This window comes from Paroedura picta, chromosome 6, assembly GCF_049243985.1.
Source record: "Paroedura picta isolate Pp20150507F chromosome 6, Ppicta_v3.0, whole genome shotgun sequence".
Taxonomy (NCBI): domain Eukaryota; kingdom Metazoa; phylum Chordata; class Lepidosauria; order Squamata; family Gekkonidae; genus Paroedura; species Paroedura picta.
In genome coordinates, this window is record NC_135374.1 from 8,564,955 (window position 1) to 8,579,110 (window position 14,156).

Sequence of the window (14,156 nt, forward strand, 5' to 3'; positions counted from 1 at the left end):
ACAAAATGAACAGAAAATTCCAGAAAATTGAGAATGAGAGGGATTAAATACATCTTGAAGTCCACTAGACTCCAATCTCCCTATGACAAAAGAAACAGAAAATTCCAAAAAATTGAGAATGAGAGGGATTAAATACATCTTCAAGTCCACTACATCCCAATCTTCCTACGAAATTTCATCAAGCCAAAACTGACAGAAAATTCCAGAAAATCGAGAATATGAGACCGATCAGTAAAGAGTTCATTTTAAGTGCTGTGTGTGTTCCCCCCTCTTCCTTCTATAGAAGGGTATGCAGCATATATTCAAAATGGGAAGTTTAACCTGCTAAAAGGGGTAAGAAATGCCAGGATACTGCTCAGTCCGTGGTACACCAAGATGTTCTATTGCCTCCCTAGTCAGTGAAAAAAGAAGTATTAAAAGCCCTCTTGGTCACAGAGAAAAATAATCCCAATTTACTTACCAAGCACAACATTTACATTTATAGGGTGCAGGAAAGGATCCTATAGCATAGCATAGGTTAGCCCCATACACTTAACTACAATCCTGCATCGTCTTCTTTTCCCCTTTAAATATCGGCTCTCTCCGATATTGCTCCAAATGAAACTGACCCTGGATACGATTTTAGAGGACATCTATTCGGAATTTTTGGATTAGGATTAAAATGACAGAAGGAGGCAAGAAACCATCCGAATGTGGCAGGTGGGAACTGCAAATCTTTGTACGAATTATCGCCAAAGGGTCATTGCTGCGATGTCCTGGGCTAGCTTAAGGGCAATTATTGTGACGCTAATTGATTCCAAAGAACCACACGAGGTCTGCAATCCAGAACTTGATCTAGGGTGTATAATTTCTGCTCTGTAAATACACCCATGCACCGCACACACATGAAATTCAGGGGGTGGGAAGAGGAAATCATAGCTGTACAATACAGATCTAAGGATTTTGCAGAAGGCATTTAAATCATTCTATTTCCCCACCTGTTTTTAGAAACCCAGTTAATATTTTATAATATTATATATTATATAAAGAACTCACACTGGATATAAAGAATTCACACTGAAATTTTCCTTCGCCGATCAGCAATTGATATCTATAATCTACAATAAGATTCTAAATGGAATCCGTCTAAGAAGGAAGGGGAAAATATAGGACACCATCATGAATTTTCCTACCTGCCTATTAAAAAGAAAATCAGAAGTCTTGTATAGAAAATCATTGCTGTGCAACATCCAAGGAGAGGGGGGAAAAAACTTGAAGAACAAACTTCACAATCGCAACAGGCAACGGCTAACTTTCTACCTGTCAGCCTCCACCAAACTCTGGAAAACTGAGAAAAGAGTCTCACCTGTACTGGCCTGTACCAGCTGTGGGGGCACGTGCAGTCCAGCCACCAGTCTCCGGCAACTGCCTTCGCCTTAGTTAAAGTCTGGGGGGGGCTTTTCGGCCCCTTGTCCCACGAAGCACAACTCTTAATCTTGGGTTGGCTCAGAGTCGGACCCGGGTGTCCCAAAGCAGCGGCCGGCAACGCCTGTGGATTGTAGCAGCGCCCCTGGGAGCTCTGCGGCCACCTGCACGCACAGTGGCTATCCCTGGGGAGCACAGGCATCCCCCGGGCAGGCTCGATCCTGTCAGACCCTTGGCAGCAGCCCTGTTGCCTAGGGAGGTAGGCGGTCATCTTGCCCGGTTGTCTAGTTTCCCCCCCTCCCTCCTTCTCTCCTCTTCTCAGCAGATGCGAAAAAAGTCCTGCTCCGTAGCCCCCTTCAAGTACCTTTGACAGCTGCTACAAGCGGTGCATCGGGAGCGCCAGGAAGAGGAGAGCTGCACAGCATCATCTGCTGGCGAGTAGCTCTTTGTCAATAGATGACTCAACTCGCAGAGCAACTTGACAGCATCCCGGCTCCAGGCAGAAGCAATCAATGCTCTCGCACAGCTGGGTTTACAAGCCTGGACCACAAAACCTTCCCTTGTTGGGTTGGGGGGGGGGGGTGTTCTTCGGCGGCATGGCAGGGTGCGTGTGTAAAACAACCGTGCAGTTTTTCGCTCCAATATTTCCTTCCTCCTCCGCACCCACGCTTTTGCTAAAAGGGTTATGCACGCCAGCCTCGGGAACAAAACCGTTTTCTCTGGAGACAGTTCAGCTGGCCTAGGATGAACGAATAAACATGGGAGACATTGAATGGGGGGGGGATCTCCCACCCTTCCGCAGCCACCCACCTCCACCTTTTCCTTGGAAGGACCGCGTGGCACGCACCTCCACCTGGCAAAGGCCGAATGCGTGCTCAGAAAGATGCAGGCGGTTTTAGAAACTCACCCTCTCCAAACGGAAGGGACGCAGAGAGCAAGTGGAAATATATACATTTCATAATTTGGGCTCGGTCGTGGCCCGGAAAGCAAACATTGTCAGAGAGTAAACCTGCTTCTTGGCACTTACAAGGTGGCTCCACCATCCTGAAGGGACTCCATAGATGTGTTGTGATTAGGTACGGGCCATTCTGTTCGGATTGTCCGAAAAGCAATTGAATCAATGTTGATTCAGGCACTTTGGGGGGCTCATCTGATCTGAATGAACTGCCCCTGCAAGTAAATGGTCCAAATCAGCCTTGGCCGAATCACCGAACTGCGGTTCGGACATGATTTGGCCATGCGGAAATCAGGCAGTTGAAACTTGAAGGGGACCAAAATTTCTCTTTTCCATCTGTTTTGTCATCTGAGGTACCAAATGGGAAGCATAGCTGAAGAAGACTTTTGTCGAAAGAAACCCAAGTTTCAAGAATATCGGACCAGGGGGTCCAGTTCTAAGGGCACCCAAAGAAGCTGTCCCCAACCAACCACCCTTGTTTCCAAAGGAGGTCAGATGGACCCCACTTTGGGTGCCCTTAGAATTGGACCCCCCTGGGCCAGTTTGGTGTAGTGGTTAGGAGTGCGGACTTCTAATCTGGCATGCCGGGTTCGATTCTGCACTCCCCCACATGCAGCCAGCTGGGTGACCTTGGGCTCCTCACGGCACTGATAAAGCTGTTCTGACTGAGCAGGAATATCAGGGCTCTCTCAGCCTCACCCACCTCACAGGGTGTCTGTTGTGGGGAGAGGAAAGGGAAGGCGAATGTAAGCCGCTTTGAGCCTCCTTTGGGTAGAGAAAAGCAGCATCTAAGAACCAACTCTTCTTCTTCTTCAGTAATCGCAGGGCTCTCTCAGCCTCATTTCCCTCACAGGGTGTCTGTTGTGGGGAGAGGAAAGGGAAGGCGAATGTAAGCCGCTTTGAGCCTCCTTTGGGTAGAGAAAAGCAGCATCTAAGAACCAACTCTTCTTCTTCTTCAGTAATCTCAGGGCTCTCTCAGCCTCACCCACCTCACAGGGTGTCTGTTGTGGGGAGAGGAAAGGGAAGGCGAATGTAAGCCGCTTTGAGCCTCCTTCGGGTAGGGGAAAGCGGCATATAAGAACCAACTCTTATTCTCCTTCAATACTTTTGAAGCTTGGGGGATCTTTTGAGGCGAGAATCTCAGTTATGCTGCAGATTTGGTGCCTCTCCCTCAGCCCCCTCAACCTGTTGGGTGACCTTGGACCAATTCGAGTTCTCTCTGTACTCTCTCAGTCCCACTTGACTCACAAGGTGCCTGTTGTGGGGAGAGGAGTGGAAGGCAATTGTCAGCCACTTTGAGACTCCTTAAGGTAGAGAAAAGTGGGGTACAACCCCCCCACACACACACACACTACTTATTGCTTTGACGGACCGCAGCTTGCACTGCACTCCACGATGGAGTTTGTGTTATCCAGCCAGCGCCCTCGGACCACTAAGCGACCGAAATAAAAGTTTATGAAATATTCAGCAGCATGCATTAAAGCTCTCAGAGCTGATACATCTGAAGTCGTAAAATCAGAGCGATCGCTTCACGTCATGGTTATCAGCACATGGGGATTTCGAGGAAAGGAGCTGTAGGACTATAATTGGGGGCAGCAAAGGGGAGGAAGGGATGACTCAGCTCCCCATAAAGGTTTGCATTCTTCGGCACCGCTTTATGTATTTCGGCGTCCGAGAGGGAGATCTTCTTCATCCGAAATCACACGGGGGCCACTCGCATTGCTGCCGTTGCATAGATTTGACTGGACGTACTCTGGAAGAATTATGGCTGGCTTGATGAGGAAGAGCCATTGCATGCATGGACGGTAATGACTCCCAAAGGCAGAATTATAATTAGCGGGATGGGGCGGGGGAGGACAAGACAGTTCAATTCCAAGAAGCCACTCAATGCTTGGACAGAAGCACAAATTTAGTCCCAGGGAAGCCAAGGAGCCGAAATGACCTCCAACCGAGGCAATGCTCCTCTCTGGAGAGTGCATTTTGGGAGGAAAGATCTGTGGGTACTTGAGAACAGGGCTTTCTTCTGTGTTGCAGAACTCACAGGGTTCATCTGGCCCTCTTTCCTTTTGACCTTCTGTTGACTGGCATCAGAAAGATCTTCTTGTTGAACCAGGGGGACCAGAGAGCATCTGGGAGAGCCAGCGTGGCATAGAGCAGGGGTAGTCAACCTGTGGTCCTCCAGATGTCCATGGACTACAATTCCCGTGAGCCCCTGCCAGCGCTAGCAGGGGCTCGTGGGAATTATAGTCCATGGACATCTGGAGGACCACAGGTTGACTACCCCTGGAATAGTTAAGGGCAGTGGCCTCTCATCTGGAGCGGTGTGGGTTGGGGAGGGGAGGGACTTAGGTGGAGGATAATGACAGAGTCCCCCTTCCAATGTTGCCATCTCCTCCAGGTGAACTGATCGTTGTTGCCTGAAGATCAATTGTAATCTCTGGAGATCTCCAGCCACAACGTGGATGACAGTAGCCCTATCCTATATTATAAAATGTGCAGGATACTTCTAATGATACGCTGGCTCTCTGATTGGCCCTCGGGGAGGGTCCTTCCCTGAGAGATCCTTAGAGAACCTGGCGCTCCATCTGTAACAGCCACAGGGCCTCTGATTGGCTCTTCCCGAGGGCCACTCTGAGAAGCTGGTGCACCGTCAATAGCCACTGGGGCACTTCTGATTGGCCCGCCCTGGGAAGGGGACCTCCCCCACTGAGGACCACACAGATGGTCTTCCAGCCCTCAGTGGGGGCCACAAGTCCTCACTGCCTCCACCATGGCCCAACGACGACCCATCTGCCCACACTCCCCTTGGACCAAAGAGTGGTGCAAACCACCAGCTGTGCCCTCCTACCTCTGCACCACCTGGTAGCACGTGACGTGGTGGAAGGCTGCAGCTAGATTCCAACCACCTGGTGTCAGACACTACAATGGTAGGGCTGATGCTGAGTCTTGGTCTCCCATTCCTACAGTCCATTGCTCACTTCCCTTTGCCTCCTTGCTGCCCACTGTCAGGGCTGGCGGGCCCTCCTGCCATTTCCTGCCCTGCTTCTTCCATGGTGCTCCCCTCCAAGCCATTGTCCCAATCCTCCCTGCTCTCCCACCATGACCGCGGCCCAGGCCAGGGTGGCTGCTGCCTCCGGGCCAGTTTTACTACCCCAGACCAGAACCAATGGGTCGAAATTAATTCAAAAGAATTTTCGGCAAAACATCCGGAAGAAGTTCCTGACAGTTAGAGTGGTTCCTCAGTGGAACAGGCTTCCTCAGGGGATGGTGGGTTCTCCTTCTTTGGAAGTTTTTAAGCAGAGGCCAGATAGTCATCTGACAGAAATGCTGACTTTATTAACTTAGGTAGATTGTGAGGGGGTGGGCAGGAAGGGATGTGCCAATGTTTGTCTTGTGCGGCCCATCCTTCCCAGGGAACTGCTGATCACCACTGTGGGACGGTAGGTGAATTTCCTCCAGGCAACACTGGATTCTGGAGATTTTTGGTGGGGGAGGGATCACTTGGGCATGAAATTGGGTCACTGTGGGTGGGCAGGCAGTTATGTGTTCCAGCATTGTGTAGGGGGTTAGACTAGAGGACCCTGGAGGTCCCTTTGAATTGTATGATTCTATTATTCTGTGGAATTCTTTGAAATTCTAATGCAAAATGGCTGCCAGAAGAGGCGGAGCCATCCACAAAATGGCTGCCATAGGGGCCAGTGATAGGATTGTGGTCATGCATAACATTTCAGGCAAACATTCCTTTTAACAGGCTTTCTTTTAAAACAAACATGGACACATAGAGCTGCCTTCTAGTGAATCAGGCCATTTGTCTGTTAAAGTCAGTATTGTCTATTCAGACTGGCAGTCATTCTCTAGGGCAGCACAGGCAGGGGCTCCTGGGAACTGTAGTCCTTGTACATCTAGAGAGCCACAGTATGACCACACCTCCTCTAGGGTCTGTGGTTGAGGTCTTTCACATCACCTACTACCTTATCCTTTAAACTGGAGATCCTGGGGGTCTTATGCTCAGTAAATATTCTTCCACTGAGCCTCAGCCCCTCCTTAAATATTGTTTAAAATCTTGCATATGCACAATTTACCTTCAGTCACACAGTGTGGGTCCTCGCACTGCGGTGGCAAGTGCGGCCAAAGCAAACAATTCTAACCCAGGACACGCAGTAATGGGTTTAAACTACAAGTACAACGATATAGGCTAGAGATCAGGAAAAAAATGTTCACAGTCAGAGTAGTTCAGCAGTGGAATAGGCTGCCTAAGGAGGTGGTGAGCTCCCCCTCACTGGCAGTCTTCAAGCAAAGGTTGGATACACTTTTCTTGGATGCTTTAGGATGATTTGGGCTGATCCTGCGTTGAGCAGGGGGTTGGACTAGATGGCCGGTATGGCCCTTTCCAACTCTATGATTCTGTGATTCTATGATTCTATACACTTTTCTTGGATGCTTTAGGATGCTTTGGGCTGATCCTGCGTTGAGCAGGGGGTTGGACTAGATGGCCTGTATGGCCCTTTCCAACTCTATGATTCTATGATTCTAACCATCTGCCCATTGTGTCTCCGATGGCCAATCAAAAGCCTTGCTGGGCAAAAAGCCCCACCTCGCCCCTCCCACTTTTAAAAAACACTCCGTGGTCATTAGGGAAGGTGTTGGCAGGAGAAACGGCGCCCATGGGTGCCACGCTGAGGGTCCCTGGTGTCCCTATGTAAACTCCGGAGTCAATTTGCTCTTTCACACAGATGGCAGGGAAATCCCGCAAAGGAATAATCTTGATGTAATCAACTGTTGGCCAAATGCCCAATAAAACGAGGTCCTTATGAGCGACCGGTGAACAGGATGTGGTCCAAACCAGCAAGTGTTTGGGGCTCCTAAGGGAGAATTTTCTCATCCCTTGCCTAGATTTCTCCAGATGTTCACCATTATGTTCCGCTCAAGGACAGCCGGGCCTGATTTTGAGAGGAAGAGCTGGGTTAAGCACTGCGAAGCAGTGTGATACAGCAACCTCAGCCCAGGCAGAAATTGGTCGATGATAAAGCCGAGGCCAGCTTAGCTCAGTTCAACGCTCTGCCCGAGGCAATGGAAGAACAACAAGCCTTTGAGAGCCAATGGGAACAGAGGAAGCGACCTTATCTTGAGTCAGGGTGCAGATCCATCTAGGCCAGAATTGACAGACTGGGAGTGGCTCCCCAGGACAGCCTGTGATTGATTAATTATTTTATTTATATCTTGCCACTCCCACACTGTGGCTCGTAGTAGGTCACAATGATAAGAACCCACAGTGAAATCCCCCGTACAATAAAACCCAGCAAGACTCAATAAAATCCACCCGTTGGCGGCGAATAATCCTCATCCAACTCCCCCAGGCTCCATAACAGTGCCTCAGGAGGCATATCAATGGGGCCAGCCTGATGACGGAGGGGCTCAGATCTTAACTGTCATGGCCTCAACCATGCAGAAGAGCTCCATGTTACAGGTCCTGCAGAACTGGGAAAACTCCATCAGGGTCCTCAATTCTCCCAGGTTCTGGTTCCACCAGGTCAGGGCCTGGACTGAAAGGCTCTGCGGGGGGCATAAGGAGATAGGTGGTCTTTCAGATATCATGGGCCCAGACCTCAGATTGCCTTGAACCTGATCTAGGTTGCAACCAGCAGCCAATGGAGCTGTCTCAGCATAGGCTGAATATGGGTCCCCCAAGAAGTTCCTGTGGGGACCCTAGCAGCTGCATTCTGTACTAACTGCAGTTTCTGGGTCAGAGACAAGGGTAGGCAAGTTACAAGAAGTCCCATCTGGAGGCAACCGTTGCATGGATGACTGTAGCCAAGCAGTCAGAGGACAGATAGAGCACTAGTAGCTTCACTTGGTACTGATGGAAAAATGCCAAGCGGGCTATTCCTGTGACTTAGGCCTCCACTGAAAGGCATCAAGAATCATCCCCAAATTTCTGGCCAAGGTCAAGATGTTGAACAGTAACCCATAAGTAGGTGCTTTTCCTGATCCGTCGCCAGCCACAGGGCCTCCATCTTGGAGGGGTTGAGTTTCAGCTGACTCTCCTCTAATCACCCAGCTACAGCTTCCAAACAACTGGCGAATGCAACCAGGGGGGAGTCTGGGTGGCCATCCATCAGGAGACAAAGGTGAATGTCATGATTTTGACCATGGAAGACCATGGAGAGCCAGTTTGGTATAGTGGTTAGGAGTGTGGAATTCTAATCTGGCATGCCAGGTTCGATTCTGCGCTTCTCCACAGGCAACCAGCTGGGTGACCTTGGGCTTGCCATGGCACTGATAAAACTGATAAAGCACTGATAAAAAGCGGCATATAAGAACCAACTCTTCTTCTTCTTCCTCCTTTGGAATACTTTTTTAAGTGTCAAGGAGCTCTGGAAGTGATGTCAGCTGGCCATGCCTCCCTGCCCCCCCCCCGGAAGTGACATGTCACTGGACGTGACATCACCACCCATGTTAACAGGCAGTCTCAAGAACGGCTGAAGGGGGAGAGACAGGAGGCTGTTTAAGGCAGGAGTAGATATGTAGGCTCTGCTTCCTCCCAAGCACAGAAAAACCACAAATTAGCCCCTGCATAGTAGGGGGGAGGAATGGGAGCGGATGGTTCCCTAGCTTGTGGCCGAGTCCATTAAGTCAGGACAGGAAAGGTTAAGAGTGCCGGCCGGTAATCTGGAGAACTGGGTTTGATTCCCTGCTCCTCCTCCACATGCAGCCAGCTGGGTGACCTTTAGCGCCATGCAATGATACCCTAAGAGATGTTCAAAGGTGGTTGGCCATTGCCTGCCATTGCACTGCAACCCTGGAAGCCCTGGGTGGTCTCCCACCCCAATTAATACCTGGACTGATTCTGCTTAGCTTCTGAGATCAGGCGAGTTTTTGCCAGCTTGTTTTCTATTGCAGAGAAAGCTGTAGCAGAGGAGGGATTTGCTTAACCCTTTTTTCCCCAGCCACGTCCCTTTGAACTCCCCCCAGCAGCCCTTACAAGGGCCAGATAAGGTCCTCTTTGCCATGGCTAAGCCCCCCTCCCAAAGGTGCTTTGCGACAGAAAAGGGGCCATCTGATAATCGCGGCACAGAGCTGTAAGCAGAAGCATCTCGGCGCACGCGGAGATGGCGCACAAGCCGTGAACGATGCGAATTAGAATCGTTACGCCGCTTTCTTCCCCATGTTAGGCATTCATTATATAACTTAATGTTATAATGCTCATAAAAAACACTGTCACAGGCAGCCACTGCAACACTTTTAACACACATGAATGGTAACGGTAACAATGCATTATAGCATCCATTATGCAGGCTGGCACGCAGGAAAGAACGTGGCGCTCTTGTGGGGTATGACACCACCCGACTCACGTTCTAGAAGAAGAAAAAGAAGGAGAAGGAGAAGGAGAAGAAGAAGAGGAAGAGGAAGAGGAAGAGGAAGAGGAACAAGAACAAGAACAAGAACAAGAACAAGAACAAGAACAAGAACAAGAACAAGAACAAGAACAAGAACAAGAACAAGAACAAGAGTTGGTTCTTATATGATGCTTTTCTCTACCCAAAGGAGTCTCAAAGTGGCTTACATTCGCCTTCCCTTTCCTCTCCCCACAACAGACACCCTGTGAGGTGGGTGAGACTGAGAGAGCCCTGAGATTAATGAAGAAGAAGAAGAGTTGGTTCTTATATGCCGTTTTTCTCTCCCCGAAGGAGTCTCAAAGCGGCTTCCAATTGCCTTCCCTTTCCTCTCCCCACAACAGACATCCTGCGAGGGAGGTGAGGCTGAGAGAGCCCTGAGATTACTGAAGAAGAAGAAGAGTTGGTTCTTATATGCCATTTTTCTCTACCCGAAGGAGTCTCAAATTGGCTTCCATTCGCCTTCCCTTTCCTCTCCCCACAACAGACACCCTGTGAGGGAGGTGAGGCTGAGAGAGCCCTGATATCACTGCTCGGCCAGAACAGTTTTATCAGTGCCATGGCGAGCCCAGGGTCACCCAGCTGGCTGCATGTGGGGGAGTGCAGAATCGAACCCCGCATGCTATATTAGAAGTCCGTACTCCTAGTATGCTCCTGATTTGCAACACAGGGCTGGGACAGCAGCCTCTGTTCTAAATCACGGCTCACCAGATTAGAAGTCCGCACTCCTAACCACTACAGCAAGCTGGCTCACTTTTTATACGGCGGTCATAAAAAACCCCTGAGAGTTTCAATGCTGTTCCAGTTTGCTGCTACATTAAATCTGAGTGGCATGCAAGAGACTGATCAGAAATCTCCTGCCTAATTTATTATTTTTTTACACCTTGAAGTCATCGAGGAGACTGGATCATTGGGGAGTTTATAGCCCATCACACCTATGAATTGTGTTATGGGAGAGACCGTAATTTTGGCCAGCTTGTTTGGATGGGCCTGTGTGTGGGGAGAGTCAGCCTTCGCTGGCCTAGCTGTTTAAGAAGCACCATATAGTCTGCAGCCAGGATACCACAAAGAGAGCGGGAGAAACAATCTCAGAATACTTAGGCAGGCTCCTGTTGGCACCCTCATGGATGCTGCCGAAGGGTCCTTTCATCTTGTGAAAGCAGGACAGCAGCCATGTTGGAAGGTAAAACCCCCGAGTTATATGACCGGGTCTCCCCCTCCCTCTGAGCTCCCTCTTCTTTTTGTATGGTATTAGACCAGGGGTAGTCAAACTGCGGTCCTCCAGATGTCCATGGACTACAATTCCCAGGAGCCCCCTGCCAGCATTCGCTGGCAGGGGGCTCCTGGGAATTGTAGTCCATGGACATCTGGAGGGCCGCAGTTTGACTACCCCTGTATTAGACTGTGCTGGGGCTTATCTACCAGCCATTTTTAACCATCCTCACCAAGTTCGGGGATCTGAGCCTCGGGATGAGATTTACGTTTAGTCAGCTGGATACTGCCATCTTTTTGTGGGTGTGATCTGTTTTTTTAGGGGTTTTTACCATATGTTTCATTAGTTATTATTCTATGTGACTCTTCTTTTTTTTGTAAACTACTGTGAGCCAGTTCTCTGGAAGTGTGCAGTATAGAAGTTTAAACATGAATGAATGAATGAATGAATGAATGAATGAATGAATGAGGGGCACCCTAGTGAACAAACGAGCCTCTTGTGGCGCAGAGTGGTAAGGCAGCAGACATGCAGTCTGAAGCTCTGCCCATTGCCTCAGGTAACAGTGCCTGGGAGACTTCAACCTCGCTCTCTTCAGACCTCCCAACAATGACTTCACACTTGGCGCCAAATGACAACTGATGGCCCACCCCATGGCTGCCGCCATTTTAAAAGCATTTTTAGTCTTTCAAAAAGAGCCTCTTGCAGAGTGGTAAGGCAGCAACATGCTGTCGGAAGCTGTCTGTCCATGAGGTTGGGAGTTCGATCCCAGTGGCCGGCTCAAGGTTGACTCAGCCTTCCATCCTTCCAAGGTCGATAAAATGAGGACCCAGCTTGCTGGGGGTAAACGGTAATGACTGGGGAAGGCACTGGCAAACCACCTCGTATTGAGTCTGCCATGAAAATGCTAGAGGGCATCACCCCAAGGGTCAGACATGACCCAGTGCTTGCACAGGGAATACCTTTACCTTTAAGTGGACATAAGAGCACAAGAGCCCTGCTGAATACAACCAGTGGTCCATCTAGTCCAGCATCCTGTCTCACACAGGGGCCAAGCAATAATCCAGCTAATCCACCATCCATTCACATGATGGCCAACTGAATTCTTTGGAGGTCCAAGAACAGGGCAAGGAGGCCAAGGATGTTTCCTGATAAGAACATAAGAAGATCCCTGCTGGATCAGACCAGTGGATCATCTAGTTCAGGTGTAGTCAACCTGTGGTCCACCAGATGTCCATGGACTAAATTTCCCATGGGCTCATGGAAACTGTAGTCCATGGGCATCTGGAGGACCACAGGGTGACTACCCCTGATCTAGTTCACCATCCTGTCTCACATGAAAACTAAGCAGTTCCTCTGGAGGGTCAATCACAGGGCAGAGAAGCTGAGACCTTCCCCTGATTTTGCCCCCCTGGCTCTGGGATTCCGAGGTTAACTGCCTCTGAATGTGGAGGTTCCCCTCAGTCACCACGGCTAGTAGCCACTGACAGACCTATCCTCCATGACTCTCTCTAGCCCCCTTTAAAAGCTGTCTATTCCCGTGGCAGCAAATTCTGCATTTTACTCACGCTCTTCCCTTTTGTCCCATCACATACCCCAGAAGAGAGTTGTTCAAAAACACCCTCTCCTAATTTAAACATTAATTCTGCCGCATGTCATGTGAGAAACATTTCGCTCATACTTCTGGGCATGAGCAAACCAATATAAATTAAGAAGTTATTTAAACATTTCCAGGGTTCTGGTCCCAATGTATGACTGCCGGACAAAATAATGAGTAAGCGGCTTGGCAAATTAGGTCAACTAATTAAGAAGGATTCAATTTAATTTGCCATGATGGAAGCGCCGTGCCCGGTGTGGGCTAGGACACCGTTTTCTCTCCGTCTGGATTGGATGCATGCCTTGATGCGAAAACTCTTCATTTAAACAAACGGTTTCTTATTGGAGGTCTCAGATCATGGCTTGACCTGAGTCTGACCTGCTGCCGATTGGACGGCAAAGGTCAATTTATTCAAGATATTAAGTCAGGGGAAGCGAATGCAAAGGTGCCCATCTCTGCCGCCGATAAATTAAAAACAGATCACCCCGGCTGCCTCCTTCCAAACACCGCACACAAACCAAAAATAAACCCCGAGACCAATTTTGCTCCGGGCAGAACATGCAGATGGGGAACAAAACACACATCTGGGAAAAATAAATAAATTGTTAATCAAGCTCCGAAAAGGAAAGGCTCGGAGCCGCTTGAAGGACAAGCGGAGACGTGACAGATTTTCCCCCTCCAACCAAAAGTGTAGAGAGATGAAGTGCAGCAGAATTGTAATAAACTGACTGCGAGGTACAGCTGGAGAAACGATAGGTACACTTTGTCCAGAAGTTCTGAAAACATTCTCATACCGCCATGAGCTTGACAGATTTGAACCTGGTTGTCTATCATGGGGTTTTGAGAAGGAAACCACCATCAACCCCCAGATCAACCAGGGTTTCATGACCACCATCAACCCCCAGATCAACCAACGTTTCATGACCACCATCAACCTCCAGATCAACCAGCATTTCATGACCACCATCAACCTCCAGATCAACCAGGGTTTCATGACCACCATCAACCTCCAGATCAACCAACGTTTCATGACCACCATCAACCTCCGGATCAACCAGCGTTTCATGACTACCATTAACCTCCAGATCAACCAGGGTTTCATGACCACCATCAACCTCCAGATCAACCAGCGTTTCATGACCACCTTTAACCTCCAGATCAACCAGGGTTTCATGACCACCATTAACCTCCAGATCAACCAGGGTTTCATGACCACCATCAACCTCCAGATCAACCAGGGTTTCATGACCACCATCAACCTCCAGATCAACCAACATTTCATGACCACCATCAACCTCCAGATCAACCAGGGTTTCATGACCACCATCAACCTCCAGATCAACCAGGGTTTCATGACCACAATCAACCTCCAGATCAACCAGGGTTTCATGACCACCATCAACCTCCAGATCAATCAAGGTTTCATGACTACCATCAACATCCAGATCAACCAAGGTTTCATGACCACCATTAACCTCCAGATCAACCAGCGTTTCATCACCACCATCAACCTCCAGATCAACCAGCGTTTCATCACCACCATCAACCTCCAGATCAACCAGTGTTTCATGACCACCATCAACCTACAGATCAACC

At 49.3% G+C, this 14,156-nt stretch overlaps 1 protein-coding gene across 25 annotated transcripts in view; it reads right to left on the reverse strand.

The window, feature by feature from the left end:
- Positions 1-14,156, reverse strand: part of DLG2 (discs large MAGUK scaffold protein 2) — a 1,130,680-nt gene that overhangs the window by 513,323 nt on the left and 603,201 nt on the right. For 2 of the 25 annotated variants that reach the window (XM_077341332.1, XM_077341331.1), the window contains exon 1: positions 1,346-1,808. The exons of 20 other annotated variants lie outside the window; for them this stretch is intronic. In XM_077341332.1, coding sequence (XP_077197447.1) covers positions 1,346-1,675 — 330 coding nt within the window. In that variant the 5' untranslated portion in view covers positions 1,676-1,808. Of the gene's footprint in view, positions 1-1,345; positions 1,809-14,156 lie in introns of those variants that run through there. 3 more of the 25 variants (XM_077341342.1, XM_077341339.1, XM_077341335.1) reach the window with 2 other exon arrangements.